Raw genomic sequence first — 21,370 nt, forward strand, 5'->3', positions numbered from 1 at the left:
TGATTTATACTTCCCTGAAAACATGCCAGAAATTCAAGTTAACTGATAACAATTAATAGTTTATGACTGTTGACCATCTGTCTGTTAGTTAAGAATAATATAAATCCCACAGGATAACTCAAATGATAACATGTTTGATAATTATGATTTTTCTTCATTAAAACTTTTCAATACAGAAAAATCAATACAGAAAATATTTTGGTATAACATTACAGTATGCACTTAACTCCTATCATTGACAACCTTTTTGAGTTCAATGATGCATGAATATAAACATGCTGTCGTTTAAATTATCCCACTGGGGTAGTAGAAGAAAATTGGGCTGTGATACCATTATTCTATGAAACAAACATAAATGAGTGGTATATGTGGAAATTATAAATTAACTACAGGACTTGTATATCAGTTTGATTCAATAACAGTTGGTTTGAATACAAACAAAAATAATAATGTAGGATTGTAGATGAACTTGATTAGAATGAACATTTTAGGACTGATACATGTATTATGTTATGATAATACAGATGCAAGGATTCTTTCAGTTTTGACTTAGATGTCCACTGAGTTGTAACTGTGCAGACGTTATCAGTTAGCTACGACTGGGCATATTCAGTAGACAGAAACAAACAAGTGGATATTTTTATTCTGGATTTTGAAAAAGCGTTCGATACCGTGCCTCACGAACTTCTAAAATCTAAAATGTATAAATACGGTGTAAGACCCAACATTTTAAATTGGATTGACTCATTTCTGGTAAATCGCAGTCAGTGTGTAATTGTTAATGGTGAATCATCCAACGTATCATCAGTTCTATCTGGAGTACCACAGGGAACAGTGTTAGGACCTATCTTATTCTTAATACATATTAATGACATTTCTGATAATATTGCATCAAATATCAGGTTATTCGCAGATGATTGTGTGTGTTATCGGGAAATACTAACTGACAACGACTGCTTTGAATTACAAAAAGACATTGATAAATTAGGAGAGTGGGCAACAACATGGGGGATGAGATTTCAACCAGTGAAATGTAATATGATGACCTTATCTAGAAAAAAATCAATCATAAAATATCAATACACCCTTAAAAATACTCCCCTGGAATTTCTGAAGTCAATCAAATATTTGGGGGTTAATATAACATGTGATCTTACTTGGAATAAACATATTGAAGAAACGTGTAATAAAGCATACAGAACATTGGGATTATTAAGACGGAATCTACAGGCTTGTCCTCAGGATGTCAAACTTCAAGCGTATAAAGGTTTAATAAGACCAGTTTTAGAATATTCAAGTACAATTTGGGACCCACATCAACAATATTTACAAGAAAAAATCGAAGCGGTACAAAAACGATCAGCTAGATTCATCACATCAAACTACAACTTCGATCCAGGAAGCATGACCGGAATTTTAAATGACTTAAAGCTAAAACCTCTTAAGGAAAGAAGAAAACAGAGTCGTCTAATCTTATTCTGTAAAGGTTTAAATAACACCGCGTCAGTACCAGTGGACCATCTAGTTAAACCTATACGTGTCACTAAAAACAAACACGAGGAACATTTTAACCTTATATATGCCAGGACAGACGTTTATAAGTATAGTTTCATACCTAATACACTACGCGATTGGAATTCTCTACCACGCCAACTCATTCAGAGCTACAGAACCTCAGAAAAACCAGTGGATTTATTTATTAGTTGTATCAAAAAGTTGGACTAATTTTAAGTTCCCAACACTTGGCGCAGGCGCGGTGAGAAAATGTCGATGAGATGTATCACCGTAAAAATATCAAGATCAAGATCAAGACTTTCAGTTTTGACTTAAATGTCCAGTGAGTTGTTACTGTGTAGACTCTACTTTCAGTTTTGACTTAAATGTCCAGTGAGTTGTTACTGTGTAGACTCTACTTTCAGTTTAGACTTAGATGTCTAGTGAGTTGTTACTTAGATGTCTAGTGAGATGTTACTGTGTATACTCTACTTTCAGTTTTGACTTAGATGTCCAGTGAGATGTTACTGTGTAGACTCTACTTTCAGTTTTGACTTAAATGTCTGTGTAGACTCTACTTTCAGTTTTGACTTAGATGTCCAGTGAGATGTTACTGTGTAGACTCTACTTTCAGTTTTGACTTAGATGTCCAGTGAGATGTTACTGTGTAGACTCTACTTTCAGTTTTGACTTAAATGTCCAGTGAGATGTTACTGTGTATACTCTACTTTCAGTTTTGACTTAGATGTCCAGTGAGATGTTACTGTGTAGACTCTTCTTTCAGTTTTGACTTAGATGTCTAGTGAGATGTTACTGTGTAGACTCTGCTGTACTTTCAGTTTTGGCTTTGTAGGCATTCTGAAACACATCGATTATACAAGTTTCTTTGAAACAATATACAGTTATAACTCTGATACATGTGGAGAAGTTTGCAATTACTAGACTGTGAAGTTGTTAATCTGAATGATAGAAATCTATGGGCAGCCAACACTGCCAAAGAAACATTGTTAGAAATAATCAGATTAATGCATGGATAATTTAAAGGTGGTCAATCACATTAATGACATTTTTTACTTCTTGTATATTCTGGTAGAGAATTATTTAAGGAACAGAAAGACCAATTACATAGAGTTAGATTCCTATTTGAAATGTATATTTTATTATTTTTATAAACTTTTGTAATTACTCCCCTTTAATATTAAAGTATATAAAAAGCTGGGTATTTCTTTTTATTTCGATACAATGTCTAGTTTTACGTTTGCATTTGATAGACATATCAACTATTGAACAATCTGAACCAAAATGCAAGTTTAAAAGCTGTGTGTAGCTTCTGAATTCATTCACAACCAAGATAGGCAAAGGGAGGTAATAATAATTTTTCAAACTTGCGTTTCTAATGAATTCCATCTAAATACATAATTTTTAATGCAAATATTTTACAAATATATTACAATATGTCTAATATTTATACATTTCCTTAGGCAAAGTATGTTTATCAAATTTATACTTATGATAAAATAACTCTATCTTGGTTGGGCAACCAGGATAGGAAAATGAAATTTTAAAAATACCTCCAGTGAAAATCTAATTTGTATTAAGTGTTAAGTGAACATAAATGAGTGTAAATGATCAGATGCTAAAGTTTCGAACAAATCCGTTACATGGCCAAAATCTGATTATTCACCTTTAAAGGAGTATGAAAGATAATGTATAAATAAAATTCTTTGTTTCAAACTCCATCTAATTAATCTTGCATAAATAAGATTGTTTCTAATTTTGCTTTTTTTTTGTGGTATTTGTTGTCCATATATAAATCTCAATATTAATTTTAGTGCAAACCAATCCATAGCTCTATGAACAATGATCAGATAGAAAAATGATTCTTGTTTTCCTTTGAAATGATTAAATATACTATTACAAAGCTCTTAAATGTGGCATCATAATAATGAATTACCGTCTATATTCGCGTATAAGACGCAGTTTTGGGGATCATATCTTCGTTTCCTAGAAGGGTATGCGTCTTATAAGCGCATACTACAAGAAAATTAAGTGAAAATTTAAAAAAAGTCCCGAGTTTACAGCTCAGGACATCTCATTTCCGCGTCTGCAGACATGTACTTTCGTTTTTCGGCAGCCATTGCGCATAGCAGTGCTAAAAACTTTACGGACACGTACCGTATTTCGGTCCGCTATAAAGATTTATTATTTACCTATTTTACGATTTGATAGATTAATATCAAAAGTATATTTTATTTATAAATGTATTTTTTTCCGAGTCTGCAACCCGCTACTTACGTTTTTCGTCAGCCATTGCATATCGGTATTAAAATCTAAACGGACAAGCGCCGTGTTTCGGTCCTCAATAACGATCTATTATTTACTTACTTTACGATTTGGTAGTTTAATATCTGAAGTATTTTTTATTTACAAATGTATTTTTTTTCTTTTAAAATCAAAAATTCTTTCAGAAAATCTGACGAATTAGCTTTACTTAAATTGGAAATGACTGATATAATTGAGCAAAGAAAATACTTTTTCACCGCCCGCAAACAGAGAGTTATTAAAAGTTAATTATCCCCAATTGCATATGATACGGTACCTATAATTGTTGCAAGTGTAAACTGTTAAAACGCACCCATTATAAATCATCTGAAGGTGCAAACTGTTAAATAAACACATGTATAGAAATAGATGTATCATAAACACTGATTGATGTTAATTGGCGGCTTCATAGAATAGTCGGCTGCAATTATTTTAATTCTGCCCTCTAGTCAAATGAAGGTACAGTAGGGATGTCTAGCTACTCGGAACTGGAATATGATTGGATAACATTTCAAAGTGGGCATATCCATATTTGATTGACAAATGTGTCAGATTTACTGCCATAAAAGTACATGTATCCTAATCTCGCCACCTTTTTTGCTATCTTATCAGTAATCAATTGATACGTTATTGTCAGTTTTTTTTTTGTGTTTGAAATATGTGATAAATTAATGCATTATTAGTTACTGTATGTCACATAAAATTAAAATATGTAATATGCTTTGTTTGTTTGTTTGCTTTTTTGAACTTGCGTTAATTACTTTGGGAAAATTGGTGAGGATATTTTATCCTCATTAATTTTCTCATTGTATGCAGCGCATGCTTGAATGAAAAATCCTAAACATGTATTGGAGATCCTTTGAAAGCAATTTAAAAATTGCGTATCCTCGAATAATTGCAAGAAATACATTATTTTCCTAAACATTCTGTGTTACTGTTATGGAAACATGGCCAAACATTCAGCGTTTCTAAGCATTATGAGTAAAATGGGCGAATATCGTCACATTTCTAGACGTAATTTCTCCCGTTTCGGAGATATTTTGTGCATATTATTACCAATGAAAGTGGATTTTAGAATACTTTATTTTATTCTACATATTATGAAACAGATTTTCAAGTTTCTTCAAAAATAAAATCGGCGAAAATCGTCAATTTTCCGCCGTTTTGAAGTTACTACATTGCATTTTTACACACGAAATTGATTTTAAAATAATTTATTTTATTTAACATAATATAAAACAAGTCTGCAAGTTCTTTTAAAAATAAAATCGGCGAATATTGTCAAAATTTCGGCCTTTCTTTAACCTTTTTCCGCTGTTACTAATTCATTTAAATTCTGCATTTTTACAATAAAATTGTCCATTTTCTGCTATTTTCTATTGCAAATCATAGAATGTTGGGGAAAATAATGCATCTCTACAAATTTCTGATGTAGTTTGTATAAAAATATGACTGCGTCTTATACGAGGGTCAGTGCAAAACCTCCCCGATCGATAGTCCAATATCAGGATGCGTCTTATAAGCGAGGGCGCCTTATACGCGAGTATATATCATGTTGTTTATATATATCTAATTTCCATGGTAATAGGACATTAATCTATCAATTAAGAGCATTAGTTAGTGCTTCATTTATATGTAATTAGACTTGTATTAAGATTCAGAAGTTTCAATGCTCAGTGATATAAACAGTATGTAATTTCATTTCCTATCAAACCAGAAGTTTCTAAGTACATTTAGTGTAAAGTAATTTGCCATGATCATAATGTATTATGCCAAGGTGATGGAAGATTTCGAAAGTCTGTTTAAATTCTTTTATATTTAAAGGCTAAAAACACTTGCCAATTGAGAGAGTGGGGAGAAAAAAATGGCATGATAACAGTAAGGTATTTTGAACAATAATGATAATGATACTGTATTGCTGGGTATTTCTTATTTATTTTAATTGCAGTACATTTTACAAATTAGTTAAGTTTTTAGTGAAAAAAAAACAAACAAAAAAACGTTTACTATCTTAAACAGTGTCAGGCATATTATCTGTAGGAAAAAGGTCAGAGGACAGTATTTTCTATCTGACCTTCTCTGAAATAGAAAATTTTGCATAATGTGTATATTCACTACTATTTTGCTATATCTTGTATTATGTAAATTGTATGTCATCATGGGTTTTGTAGCCTTTATGAAAGTAATACAGTTATCTATCTATCTGTTGAGAAGAAATTTTCAGAATTTGTTTTTTGCAGGACTGACCAAAATATAAAATATCTTGAAATGAAGTATCGTCAATGGCTGTGACACATCTCTATAAATTTACAAAATGTATTGCCAGAAATAAAATTATATCGGTTAACTTTTAGGGCGAAATGCAAAACATTTTGCCCACAAATATAACTGGCTGTATAGCAATAATGTCTTTTATTTCATGGTTGTATATACTGTAATGGCTTTCAGCACTTGCATTTAAATTTAGAAGTTGTATGCAACATTCCAATTGAAAACAGCAACAGATCAGTACGCTTTATTGATATTTAAAACTCGTTAAGTTATGTAATGTATTTGGCTAAAACAAAAGTAAATATTTATAGAAATGAACTTGTTTGTTTGCTGAGTGAAGGAAAAATGTTTGACACAATTGTTCATTACATTGACCAGTTGAAATATCAATAATGATTATTAAAATGCTGACGTCAATTTTTTTCCTGGTCTCATTAAATATGAAAAGTTTCAAACTTGCTCCAGTGGGTTATCATTAATAATTCACAAGACTTTAATAAGGGATTTTTTGAGATATGCTGTTGAAAACATGTTGGAGGCTTATCTCGATAATGCTGTTTTGCTTTTTGATAAAATTGTATGAGTTGAAAAGTAAAATACCAGTTTGATGATAATTTCATGGAATTGACAAAATGAGTATGGATAAATATAACAAAAAGGGTAGGTTTTCAGTTAAGGTTCATATCAGATGTTTAGTTACCTTCTATTCTGGATAACTCTTCACATTTTATACAGTCCAGCTTCATTCTCTCAAACATGGATTGCTCAAACACATGCTTTCACTCGAACTAAACTTCCAGTCCCAGCTAAAAAGCTGATGTAGTACATATTGTTCTACCTGGGATCACTGGAATACGGATGACTGAAACTCTTGAAGTGTTTCTCCAATTATGACAGTCATATTGTAGTGTGGATAGCACTTTGAACAATAAAAGATGCCAGTGGAATATCAGTTACATGTATTGACATTCAGCTTTTTATACCTTTTGAAAAATCCGGAACTGAGCTCAGATCACTGGCACTGTAGTCCAGCCTTCTAGCCCCTGCACCACTGACTCCCTCTCATAATTCTTTAATGTCTGATTTAACGGATAGCTCAGTGGTTTGCACACTGGCCTTCCAATCCTGAGGTCGGGGGTTCGATCCCAGGCAGCTACTCGGGAATTTTCAGAAATGCTTTTCAGTGTTTCCCACCCAACTAGAGGTGTACTGGTCAGGAACCCAGGCAATCCTTGCATGTATCAGTGCTATACACTGGGCATGTTAAAGAACCAGGCTGTCTATTCGCAACGAGCTAGGCTAAGTTAGCTGGACAAGCATGTATCTGATTTCTGATCTCTCTGTCGTGGGGGCTTTGTCTCACTCTGTCCCTCTGGTCAGATCGCTCTGTGTCTGTACTAGTAGAGGATGAATTATGCGTCCTGTGTGGCTACATTTGAACTATGTAAAGCGCCTTTGAACGTGAAATTGATCATGAAAAGGGCGCTATATAAATCTGGTATAATATTAATAATAATAATAATTATTATTATTTCTTGCTTACATGATTATTTCATTGATTGTTTTCTTCAGGACAAGCTGAGGATGAGGTTAACAACTTGCTGGTGAAGCCGGAAGCCAACGGTCATCCAAAGGTTCTGGTAGAACGTACATTATTCTCACAGAAACATTTTGATGAGAATTTTGAGGCAGGAAGTCGGCCATCACCGACAGTAAAACAGGTTATTCGTAAAAAACTGTCAAAATGCAAGTGCTCCGGTGTGTGCCTCAAGAGATTTATTTACTCGCTGTTCCCATTTATAAACATCATGAAGAACTACAATATCAGGGAGGATATAACCGGCGACATTGTGTCAGGACTGACAGTCGGAATTATGCATATACCTCAAGGTGAGAGTAGCAAATGCTACATTATAATTATAGAACAAAATTGGCCATTGTGGTCCTTTATTACAAGATGAAGCAAATCACCTTTCAGAGTACATAAACAATACAATAGATTATCATTCACTCTGCAGCCGTATTGAACATGTTTTTAGCCCACCATCATCATGATGGTGGGCTATTCAAATCACTCTGCGTCCGTGGTCCGTCCTTCTGTCATTCCGTCCATCCGTCCGTCCGTTAACAATTTCTCATTATCGCATCTCCTCAGAAACTACTGTGGGGATTTTGACCAAACTTTGTCAGAATGATGTATTGGTACCCTAGTTGTGTCCCTCTGAAAATCAGACTGGTTCAACAATTGTTTAGTGAGCTATGGCCCTTTGTTTATTTCTATAATTTACATAGATTTATATAGGGAAAAACTTTGAAAATCTTCTTGTCCAAAACCACAGAGCCTAGGGCTTTGATATTTGGTATGAAGCATCATCTAGTGGTCCTCTACCAAGATTATTCAAATTCTTTCCCTGGGGTCTAATATGGCTCTGCCCCGGGGGTCACATGGTTTATATAGACTTATATAGGGAAAAACTTTGAAAAACCTCTTATTCAAAACCACAGGGCCTAGGGCTTTGATATTTTGTATGTGACATCATCTAGTGGTCTTCTACTAAGATTGTTCAAATTATCCCCCTAGGGTCAAATATGGCCCCGCCCCGGGGGTCACATCATTGGTTTACATAGACTTATATAGGGAAAAACTTTTAAAATCTTCTTGTCCAAACCACAAAGCCTAGGGCTTTGGCATTTGTAATGTAACATCATCTAGTGGTTCTCTACCAAGTTTGTTCAAATTATACCCCTAGGGTCAAATATGGCCCCGCCCCGGGGGTCACATGGTTCATACTTATATAGGGAAAAGCTTTTAAAATCTTCTTGTCAGTAACCTACAACATTCAAATTTGGACCACATGACATTGTATGGTTTTGAGTGGCAAGATGAACCTTGACATGAGTTGACCTTGATTTTGACCTAGTGACCTACTTTCACATTTCTGTAGCTACAGCCTTCAAATTTTGACCACATGCATAGTTTTGTGTACCGAAACAAACTTTGACCTTTACATTGACCTAGTGACCTACTTTCACATTTTTGAAGATACAGGCTTCAAATTTGGACCACATGTATAGTTCTGTGTTCCGAAATGAAATTTGACCTTGATTTTGACCTAGTGACCTACTTTGACATTTCTCGAGCTACAGCCTTCAAATTTGGACCACTTGCATAGTTTTGTGTACCGAAATGAACTTTGACCTTAAGATTGATCTAGTGACCTACTTTCACATTTCTGTAGCTACAGGCTTCAAATTTAGACCACATGCATATGATTGTGTACCGAAAAAAACTTTGACCTTGACATTGACCTAGTGACCTACTTTCACATTTTTGAAGGTACAGGCTTTAAATTTGGAACACATGCATAGATTTATGTTCTGAAGTGTAATTTAACCTTGATTTTGACCTAGTGACCTACTTTCACATTTCTCAAGCTACAGCCTACAAATTGGACCACTTGCATAGCTTTGTGTACCGAAGTAAACTTTGACCTTAAGATTGACCCAGTGACCTACTTTCAAATTTCTGAAACTACAGCCTTCAAACTTGATGCACATGCATAGTTTTGTGTACAAAGAACTTTGTCCTTGAAATTAATCTAGTGACCTACTTTCACATTTCTCAAGCTACAGCTTTCAAATTTGGACCACATGCACAGTGTTGTGTACGGAAATGGAATTTGACCTTGAGCTAGTCAATAAGTTTTGAAATTTGGAACACTCAAAAATGGCACATTGGTGGGCGCCAAGATCACTCTGTGATCTCTTGTTAGTTTAAAATTGTCAGTTTTCAGTCCCCTACCTGCACGTTAGGTTTTGGGAATTATAGGATTGCATGATGCCACCTGTTCATCTGACTGTATTTTTGTGTCCACCCTGTAACTTCTAAGGCAAGAGCAGATAACTTTGCACAAACTTTCTCTATAACAGGGTGGTTTGTGGCTCGTAACAGCCTGATCCGAAGCTCAAAGGTGATGGTCGGTGGTCTAGTGGTAACACACTTGACTGTCAATCCAGGGGTCCAGGGTTCGAATCCCGGTCCAGGCACTAGAAATTTCTGAGATGCTCTTGAGTGTCTCCCACCTAACCAGAGGCCTGTACTGGTTCTTCCCAGGAAAGACGGCTTCGCATGTATCAGTGCTATATACTGGGCACGTTAAAGAACCAGACTGTCTATTCGCAAAGAGCTAGGCTAAGTTAGCCAGACAGGCCAGTATCTACAAAGGATTTCTCTCTATCTGTTCTGGGGACTTTATCTCACTCTGTCCCTCTGGTCAGATCGCTCTGTACTAGTAGAGGATGAATTCCGCGCCATTTGGCTGCGTTTGCTATATGTAAAGTGCCTTTGAACGTGTTTTTCATGAAAAGGGTGCTATATAAATCTGGTATAATAATAATAATAATAATAATAGTGGTCACGTTCAGGTCAAATGTTTTAGGTTCCTTGTCCAGTCTTTAACTTTTCTTGCATTGATGGATCTTCTATTAACTTAACAGGGGATATTTATGATATGTGAACCCACTTAATCGCTTTTAACAGAATCACATGTAGATTTTATGTCAAGCCCGCTTGCAGAAGCAAAGACATAGTTGTCCAAATGGCTGTTCAGTGTATGTGCGTGCATCAGTGTGTGCTTGCGTGCATCGGTGTGTGCGTCCCTTCATCCAGATTTGTTTGTACAGACCATAACTTTGACATGCATGGAATAATCTTGTTTATATTTGGCATGAATGTTAACTGCAATGAGACAGAGTGTCTTGTGCAAACCCCAGGTTCCTATCTCAAAGGTCAAGATCACAGTTGGAGGTCAAAGGGCATGTCAGATCTGGTCCGACTCATAACTTTGACATACATTGAGGAATCTTCTTTATTTTTGGCATAAATGTTTAACTTAATAAGACATAGTCTGTCTCAAAGGTCATGGTCACAGTTATGGGTCAGATGGCGGGTTCAACATGTTGCCTGTGGGCATCTAGATCTATTACATTCTATCTATCTTTCAACAAATTTTAAAATGAAATTTTGTTAGAAATAAGATGTAATACAACAGTAAATTTAGCCAAAATCTGGAGTACAGTCCTCTTTAACTATGTTCAAATTTAGTAATACCTGTCCAGAAACCAGACATGCACATGACTTAAAATTTAATTTAAATTGCTTTCTGTCCCAGTAAAATATGTTTCTGTCCTTTTATTTGACAGGTGTGCACATTTAAATGCATTGTAAACAAATTTGTGAGATATATTTACATTTTCTAGAGGACACAAGCTGAAGTACAGACTATCTTCTCATTTTTTTTGGAAAAAAAATGGGTTAATAACGAAACTGTCATAATACAAGTTCACTTAATGTGAAATGATTTCAAGTTTAATAGACATAATGTAGTGTTTGCAAGTTGCTTTGTGGCATGCTATAAAGCTGTACTTGCCCACAGTTTGAGTGAAATTTTTCAGCATGTTCATTATGTCTTCCACCACACAGTGGTGTGGGAGACATATTGATGTGTGTGTGTTTGTCTGTGTGTCTGTCTGTGTGTCTGTCTGTCACAAAGCTTGTCCGCACTCTAAGTCGAACATTTCTCATCCGATTTTCACCAAACTTAAACAAAATGTGTTTGACCATGAGACCTCAGCCAAGTTCGATAACTAGCCAAATCGGACCACGTGTATTGGAGTTATGGCCCTTGAATTACCAAAAATCTGCCTTTTTACTCTTGTCTGCACTCTAAGTCGAATATTTTTCATCCGATCTTCACCAAGCTTGAACAAAATGTGTTTGACCATGAGACCTCGGCCAGATTCGATAGCTAGCCAAATTGGTCTAGGCATTTTGGAGTTACGACCCTTGAATTACCAAAAAATCGTCCTTTTTACTCTTGTCCCCACTCTGAGTCGAATATTTCTCATCCGATCTTCACCAAACTTGAACAAAATATGTTTGACCATGAGACCTCGGTCAAGTTCGATAACTAGCCAAATCATTTTAGGCATCTTGGAGTTACGACCCTTGAATTACCGAAAAATCGGCCTTTTTACTCTTGTCCGCTCTCTAAGATGAACATTTCTCATCCGATCTTCACCAAATTTGAACAAAATGTTTTTGGCCATAAGACCTTAGCCAAGTTCGATAACTAGCCAAATGCGCCAAGGCAGTTTTGATTTATGGCCCTTGAATTACTGATTGGATCCACTCGTCCAGACCATCTAATTGGATCCACTCGTCTAAACCATCTAGAGAAACTAGACATTTTTCATAGGGGCAGTTGTGGGAGACATGCGCTTTTCTCAAAAGCATCTCTAGTTTCCATCAAGTTTGGCATAGCAATAATATATATATATATATCTGACACCAAAAAAAGTGGGTGAAAATTTAAGTGAGCTATAGGTAAAAATGCAAGAAGAATGTAAATTTACTGCATTATTTCAAAAGCATAGCAACGGTTTATATTTATACCTTATGCACAATATTAATAAATTTGTTAATTTATAATGATATTTTGCAAAAATCTTATGTCTATAAGTTTATACAATGCCCGCCCGCTTAGCTCAATAGGTAAGAGCGTTGGTCTACGGATCTCGGGGTCGCGAGTTCGATCCTCGGGCGGGGCGTATCTTCTCCGTGATTATTTGATAAACAACATTGTGTCTAATATCATTAGTCCTCCACCTCTGATTCATGTGGGGAAGTTGGCAGTTACTTGCGGAGAACAGGTTTGTACTGGTACAGAATCCAGGAACACTGGTTAGGTTAACTGCCCGTTAAAGTCTTCAGGAATTGAGCTTTTGTTGGCAGAATATTGAACAATAATTTACTAGTTAAGAAAGGTATTTTAGATCAACTACAGGGATTATATTATCTTAGAACATCAAAGATCAAAGACAATTCTTTTTTTGTGTAATCTGTATTATAATTTAATGTTCTTCCATTACACAGAAGACCAATATAGAGTCAGAAATTGTTTACATTCTTCTGTCAGTTTTTACTGTAAATAATGCATAACACTGTCTATTTTCATTTTATATTTATATTGGTTATTAATGCAATTTAGCCTGTTTGTCACATTATATTCATATTGTTTAAATGAGCTGACGTACCATGAGAAAACCAACATAGTACATTTGCGACCAGCATGGATCCAGACCAGCCTGCGCATCCACACAGTCTGGTCAGGATCCATGCTGTTCGCTTTCAAAGCCTATTACAATTAGAGAAACCATTAGTGAACAGCATGGATCCTGACCAGAATGGGCGGATACGTAGGCTGGTCTGGATCCATGTTGGTCGCAATGCACTATGTTGGTTTTCTCATGGTGCGGCTCAAATGTGTTCTTCATAATTATTTTCGTTTTATATTCTAATTGGTTAAATGCATTTAAGCCCAATTGTCTGTTTCTATTTTTATTCATATTGGTTAAATGCATTTGTATATAAATTGCTTTAATCTTTTACCAGGAAAAGAAAAATAATTTCAAAATTCTTAGAAATGAAACTTTGAACTAAAGTTACAATTTGTACTTTTGATTTTCTTTTTACAGTTTAATCACATACTGACTGTAAACTAATCTGACTGATACATTATACTCTCTGTCAGTACAGAAAATACCATATAAAGTAGTTCAAATAATGCTGAAATAACTGTTTTTATATTAATTTTTATTATACCAGGAACACTATCTTTAGTTGCCAAATATGTTTGTACCTGTCAAACAGTGTGCCAGTCTCAACATAAATGTTGTTTCTATTGTGACCTTTGACTTGACAGGTCATATGGTCAGATCTTTATGACTTTGCATATCAAATAGATATCAATTTATGTCACTTTAATTGTTAGAATTCATGTAAGTTATTAGCCTGACATATGTAATGTCACCTTAAGATAGTTAAACAGTAAATAAATGTTTTTACAGTTATACTGTCTGGTCAGTTGCCATGTATAAAGGATGTTTTTTATGACTGGCTGAAATATGTAGGCACATGATATTTGACATAGGTTTCTCATAAAACATACTATGATATTAATAGTAATTCATAAGTTTTATGCTCTGTTGTGAAATAAAAGTTTATTTTTGTTACACAATTGACCCTGCCACCTGTACTTGGCAGTCAGTCAGCTAACTTCCCAATCTGACTAAAGTACATCTCCTATTACGCTACGCATAGGATCTGACAACGACCTATTGATGGCCTCGTTCTGACAACCCTTCCGCTAGCCAATCAAAAGTTAACTTACAACATTCTGCAAGCTTTAAAATGCCTTGGTATTTGATATTAACAATTTTTATGTAGGAAATGTCAGATAGCCGTTTAGCTCAGTCGGTAACGCACTTGCTCTGTAAGCGAGAGGTCTCGGGTTCGAGCCCTGGATTAACTGCAAATTTTTCTTGCTCTTTAACTTTCGAACAAGTTGTCTGATCGGTTCAAACAAAAATAGATTTGCGAAAATAAAAATAGCAATCTTGGAAATCCAAAATATACAGAAGACGAATGTTAATGGGTCGTTCTCAGATCTTCGTTTAGAAGATCAAGTACTTTAGTCAGATTGCTAACTTCCTAAATTAAAATTTTGTACCAATTTCCACTTATCTTGGCAATGCCTTAAGTGGCCAGGTTGTGTAGCTCTGACACTGGGCTAGCTACATAAAATACAGATTTAACTTGGGGTTTCCATGGCTAAGTGGTTAAGGTCACTGATTTCAAATCAGTTTCTCCTCATAGATGTGAGTTCAAGCCTCACTCATGGTGTTGAATTCTTTATCTGAGGAAGCCATCAGTTTGGCTTACGGAAGGTTGGTGGTTCTTCTCAGGTGCCTGCAGCCTTGAGGAAATAATGCACAGAGGGGAATCTGGGGTCTTTCTCCACCATCAAAGCTGGAAAGTCGCCATTTGACCTATAATTGTTTAAGTGCAACGTTAAACCCAACAAAAACAAACAAACAAATATAACTGTAGAGTCTGTTAACTAAATGACCATAATTTATATTTTGTGAAATTCTTGGGGGGTGTTTGGGAGTGGGGTGGAGGAGTGTTATAATATTGGAATTTTACAGTAAAAGATAAAACTTATAAAGGGATATCCATATTATAAATACCTTTTTGTGTCTTACATTTAGGTCATATATCACCAATATTCTACCCAGATATTAAACATTGTAAACTGTTATTATTGGTATATTGCAGGTATGGCCTATGGTATGTTGACGACACTGCCTCCAGTCTATGGCTTGTACATGTCGTTCTTCCCTGTGCTTCTCTACTTCTTCTTTGGATCCAGCAAACATGTCTCTATGGGTATGTTATGTAACAGTTTTTCTCCAGAAAGCGAATTCCAAAGCAATTAGTTAACCAGTCAGTGCTCTTTTGTTTCGTATGGACACAGGATGCTGTCAAGCATTCAACTCACAGGTGCCTGATGTAGTCCTATTCAAGTCTCCACTGTGAACCATCACCGCATGAAGTGATTGAAAACTTTATTGATATAAGTTCTGTACCCTCCCTATAGTGCTTTAGATGAGGAGCTATATCGCTTTGCTTGTATTTGTTTGTCTGTCTGTCTGTAGATATTTGGTTCCCCATGAATATTTGAAGAACACTTGAGCATACATAGACCAAACTTAAAAGGATGATTGCCTTTGTTGAACATGTGACCATTACTTTTGTAGGGGTCTGTAGGTTAAGGTCAAGGTCACATTGGCTGCAGTACTGAAAATAGTTTCAGATTAATAACTGAAGGATGTTTGAACATATGGACCCTTGGCTGTCAAACTTTGTGTGATGTTTGTCAGTGATCAGTAGATGACTGGTATTGTTTTAAATAAATGAATAAAATGTAATTTTCTTACTCTCACAAATAGCATAAATTTGAAATTTACTGAATTATTGACAGAAAATTTCAGGTTTGACCTATATTTACAATAAACACCTAGGTAAATATATAATTGGGAAGAAAATGTTATAATCAATTATTGACTGCAGCTCCTAAGAAAAAGTAAATTGCAACAAATTGCTTTCTGAATGGGGTGGCATTATCTTAAGTACGCTTCAGTAAGCCTTAAAATTATTGTAGAATTATTTATAGATTATATAGCATTTTCAAGAGGAATCATGTGCTATTTGATTTCTATCATTGCCTCAAAACCTAGTTTTAAAAGAATTTGTTCAATACTTGACTCTTAGCTTTTGTAATTGAAAGCGTCTTAACTTTTGTAATTGAAAGCGAAGGGCGGCCTTGACATTTTAGGGAGATATTGATTTGACATTCCCGGGGTATATTGACTTTACAATACAGACAGATATTGACTTGATATTTCAAGGTATGTTGACTTGACATTTCAGGGGGATACCAGCTTGACATTTCAGGGAGATATGGACTGATATTTGATCCTGTACTTAATCTTAATATGAACGTAATTTTTTTTGCTTGCTTATTTCCCTGAATGTGGAAACTTTGCTTGGAATGTAGGATTCATTCATGTCCATAACCTATCCAGCTGGCTTATGGAAGGTTGATGGTCTAATCAGGTGCCTGCTTGTGCCTGAAATAATATTGTAGGGATACCTGCAGTGTTTTACCTCAATTGAAAGCTGGAAAGTCAACATATAAAGCTATGATTGTGTCTGTGACATTAAACAAATAAAAAAAAATTTTTTTTTAAAAAGCAGGTACCAGAAACAACTATTTTTAGCTCACTTGTCACAAAGTGACAAGGTGAGCTATTGTGACCGCTTGATGTCCGTCGTCGGTTGTCCGTCAACAATTTCAAAAAAAATCTTTGTCTTGAACACCATTGGGCAGAATTACACCAAACTTCACAGGAATTATTCTTGGATGGCCCCCTTTCAAAATTATTCAAAGAATTGAATTCCATGTAGAACTCTGGTTGCCATGGCAACCAAAAGGAAAAACTTTAAAAATCTTCTTGTCCAAAACCACAGAGCCTAGGGCTTTGATATCTTGTGTGTAGCATCATCTAGTGGTCCTCTACCAAAATTATTCAAATTATCCCCCTAGGGTCAAACATGGCCCTGCCCAGGGGGTCACATGGTTTATATAGACTTATATAGGGAAAACTTTGAAAATCTTCTTGTACAAAACCACACAGCCTAGGGCTTTGATATTTGATATGTAGCATCATCTAGTGGTCCTCTACCAAAATTAATCAAACTATCTCCCTAGGGTCAAATATGGCCCCGCCCTGGGGGTCCCAAGTTTAACATAGACTTATATAGGAAAAAAAGTTTAAAAATCTTCTTGTCTGAAACCACAACACTTAGACCTTTGATATTTGGTTTGTAGCATTGTTTTATGGTCCTCAACCAAAAGTATTCAAATTGTACCCCTGGGGTGAAAAGAGGCCCTATCCTGGGGGTCCCAAGTTTTATATAGACTTACATAGGAAAAAACTTTAAAAATCTTCTTGTCTGAAACCATACAACCTAGGCTTTTGATATTTGGTATGATGCATTGTCTAGTAGTCCTCAACCAAAATTGTTCAAATTATGCCCCTGGGGTTAAAAGAGGCCCCGACCTGGGGTCACTTAGTTATTATGTGAGTTATATAGGAAAAAATACTAAAAATCATCTGATCCTATTTTCAAGACTGTTTAATTATAATTACCTGATAACCCCAAGTAATATGTTGTCACTTGACTGTGACCTTGACCTACTGACCTACTTTCTTGTTTTTTAAGATACAGCCTTGAAATTTTGATGATGTAAACAGTTCTGCACACCAAGCGTAAAACTGAATTTCATTGACCATGAATGTGACATACAGACTTTCTTAATATTTTATCATCAGTTTGACATTTGAAACATGTAGCTCATATTACTCAGGTGAGCGATCTAGGGTCATCATGACCCTCTTGTAAGTAGTTAACATAGATGTAAGAAATTCCTCGAAAGTCAACATAAATTAGAAAAATTCACTATTGATATCTATCAATTTTAGGTACATTTGCTGTTGCATGTTTGATGATTGGGTCTGCTGTTTCCAAGGGTATGGACAGTCTGCCTGGAATTATAACAACAACGGGACTGGTTTCTTCTGTGTCAGAAAACCAGACATTAACAGTGAACCAGACTGCTAGGAATTTTACAGAGAACCAGACTGAAACAACAACAACAAAAATGTCTGCAGCAGACGACATATCTGGAATGTCACCAGAGGAACTTGATCTCAGACTGCAGTTTGCTATGTCAGTAACATTCATGGTAGGAGCTATTCAGGTAAGAAGCAGTACTTGCACAGTCTAGATGCCGTTGGTCAATTTCAAATTTATGTTCAGAAAGAACCAGTCATATGCTTGAGTTATTAGACTGGCCACCAAGATCAATTTTTGTCGAGCCTGCTTGTGGAAGGGAAGACAAAGTAGTCTAAATGGCTGTTAGGTGTATGTGCGAGCACACGATTGGTACCTTAGGTGGTAGGTGTGGCCTAGGACAATAGAAATCCTTTGTATTCATTCCGTAACCACTTAATTCTTTTGTTCCTTAAGTGGTTATTCTATTGTTTTCAAACAATGGAATGACCACCTAATACACGAATCGTATGGGCGTGAGTGCCTATGTGCGTCCGAATTTGTTTGTCCCGACCAAAACTTTAATGTGCCTGGAGCAATCTTGTTTACATTTGGCTTGAATGTTAACCTCAGTGAGGCGAAGTGTCATGCAGAAACCCCAGTTCCTGTCTCAAAGGTCAAGGTCAGATCTTGTCCGGCCCATAAGTTTGAATTGCATTGAGGAATCTTGTTTATATTTGGCATAAATGTTTAACTCAATGAGACAGAGTATATTGTGCAAACCCCAAGTTCCTATTTGAAAGGTCAAGGTCACATTTAGGGGTCAAAGGGTTGGCTCGACATGTTGCCTGTGGGCTTTGGTGTAATTTGGTACATTATAAAGTATATAAGGTACTGTTGATGAATTAAAATGCAGCTGTTGATAGTGTATACTATTAGAACTTTATATGAAACACTAATTGAAAAGTTTGGTATTGTAATAAATACCTGTTAATTAAACATATAAATTGTGAAAATTTTTAGATGAATGTAGTGTACTTCTATAGATTTCATTTGTTATATTGACTTTAGTGCTTCTGCTTTATTTGTTTTCAAATTTTCAACCAATGTTTAGAAATGGGAAATCCAAGAAAACTTTGCAGGTAGAAAAACCTCATTTATTGTCTCTTCCTTAAAAGGTCTATTCTATGTTTTCTTATTTCAGCTTATAATGGGTCTGTTCCGGCTAGGATTCATCACAGTGTACTTGTCGGATCCACTAATCAGTGGTTTTACAACTGGGGCAGCATGTCATGTCTTCACCAGTCAGATAAAACATGTGTTTGGTGTTCAAACAGCCAGATACAGTGGTGTATTTAAACTTGTCTATGTAAGTTGCACTTAAAGTATATATTACACAAAGCTGTAGAGAAAATGTTTAAACGTCTTATACAGTTAATGGGGAATATGCAACATTTGACATTTCTGCTTACAAAGAGCTTACCTGGTGAAAAAATTATGAAAACTAGACTATAATTTAAAAATTATCAAATTTTATGAAACAGCAGCCACAGGGATGTCATTAGTCTTTCCTTATATAGGTATAACTAACTATTTATGGCAAAATAATGTTAAATACAATCAAAGTAGAACTTAAAAATTTCAGTGTATACACTTTTATTTATAAACTAAGAATCACATTATATTGTAACTTACAAAATATGATTATATGAGTCGATATTATTGATTTACTGTGTATGGTATTGCCCATATAAAGAGAGAATAATGATGTCACTGTGCACAAAATGGCTTCAGCTGAACTTGACTGAGGGAGTTTAGATGTTACTGATTATTTTAGCTCTATAATGATGAAAGCTTCAAGCTTATTTGGACCACTAGCTCTCAAGTCTGCTTCCTGGAAAAGCCAGTACTGGTGTCATATGAGAAGGTGTGGTCTTACCTCCTGGTTGAGCGGCAGACACTTTACGCATTAGACCACTGCTTTGAGTTGATTTTGAGTGCATAACCACTTTGAAGGTCACTTACAGTCATGCATCGGCCACACTGTAAAAGCTGAATAGTTGTTTACGACAGCTGTCAGAACAACCTGAAATATATGGACAGATAAACTAAGCCAGACGTTATAAACAGTATTTCATCAGTTTTTGTTGTTTCACATTAATAATGCAGAATATAGTTTATATTTTTGTTTTCTTTCAGACGTATCGTGACTTCTTCACGAATATAGAATCTACAAATATAGTAACGTTACTGCTGTCTGTCGTTTGTGTAGCTGTGTTGTATTGTACATCAAGATTTATCAACCAGAATCCAAAACTGAAACCTAAAATGTTTATGCCTGTACCTATTGAATTAATTGTGGTAAGTTATTTTCTAATAGTTTCTTATTGTTTGCTAGGATATTTAATTGTAGTTCTAGTTTTTTTATCCCCCCCCCCCCCCCCCCCCGCACACGCACACATGAAGCATGAGAGGTATAGGAAAGTTGATGGTCAGTCTGTCTGTTGATTGTCTGTCTGTTGTCTATAATGTGTTATGTCCACTGCATATTTTTTTTAATCCCCGGGTTGATTTTGATACAAATTGCGTAAGTATTCATCACTTTGAGACAATGTACAAAATCTTAACTTTCTGGGTGTATAGGATTTAAGATAATATATTGGCCAAATGTCAAAGGCTGAATATGCAAAATTTTTGTGTTCACTCCATATCTTTTAAATCTCTGGATTGATTTATTTCTAACTTTACCATAGGGTAGATTGTAATGAGGTGGAGAATAAAGAGCAAAAATTAGAGCTCTATCTCTTTTATGTACCCTTTGGTTTATAGATATTGATTGATCCATCTTCCACTAAAATATTTTACCTTTAGATATTTACTTCAAATGTTGGAAATCCTCATCAAATATATTTAACTTTACTAATTATAGAAATTAACTGGTATATAGAGCTACATTCATATGTCACACAATAACAGTTAACTGTTAAAAACATCTAGTTTTTCAGTGGTAGCATACATTTATACTGTGTTGAGTTTATACATGTATAAAGTATATACTTTTTAAACCTTATGCATAGTACTTTTTATAAATATTAACATAAACTATGTGTAGAAATTATTTATACTAATTTTTCAAATATGAATTTTTGGGTCTGATATACCTTTAATTATTCACATTTTGTCACATTTTGCATAGACCAAGGGATCATGGGCTTTAATGAAGCTTGACTTAATAATAGATTCTAGACTAGGGTTTGAAGAGGT

General features: G+C 35.1%; 1 protein-coding gene across 6 annotated transcripts in view; it reads left to right on the top strand.

Annotated features, from left to right (window-relative positions):
- Window positions 1-21,370, top strand: part of LOC123529777 (prestin-like) — an 87,559-nt gene that overhangs the window by 44,147 nt on the left and 22,042 nt on the right. For 4 of the 6 annotated variants that reach the window (XM_045310297.2, XM_045310299.2, XM_045310300.2 and 1 more), the window contains 5 exons: window positions 7,660-7,977; window positions 15,266-15,376; window positions 18,037-18,314; window positions 19,311-19,475; window positions 20,306-20,467. In XM_045310297.2, the coding sequence (XP_045166232.2) occupies window positions 7,660-7,977; window positions 15,266-15,376; window positions 18,037-18,314; window positions 19,311-19,475; window positions 20,306-20,467 (1,034 nt within the window). Of the gene's footprint in view, window positions 1-269; window positions 363-6,628; window positions 6,748-7,659; window positions 7,978-15,265; window positions 15,377-18,036; window positions 18,315-19,310; window positions 19,476-20,305; window positions 20,468-21,370 lie in introns of those variants that run through there. The other 2 variants (XM_053522431.1, XM_045310298.2) reach the window with 2 other exon arrangements.

The sequence above is a fragment of the Mercenaria mercenaria genome, chromosome 13, assembly GCF_021730395.1.
Source record: "Mercenaria mercenaria strain notata chromosome 13, MADL_Memer_1, whole genome shotgun sequence".
In the NCBI taxonomy this organism is placed as follows: domain Eukaryota; kingdom Metazoa; phylum Mollusca; class Bivalvia; order Venerida; family Veneridae; genus Mercenaria; species Mercenaria mercenaria.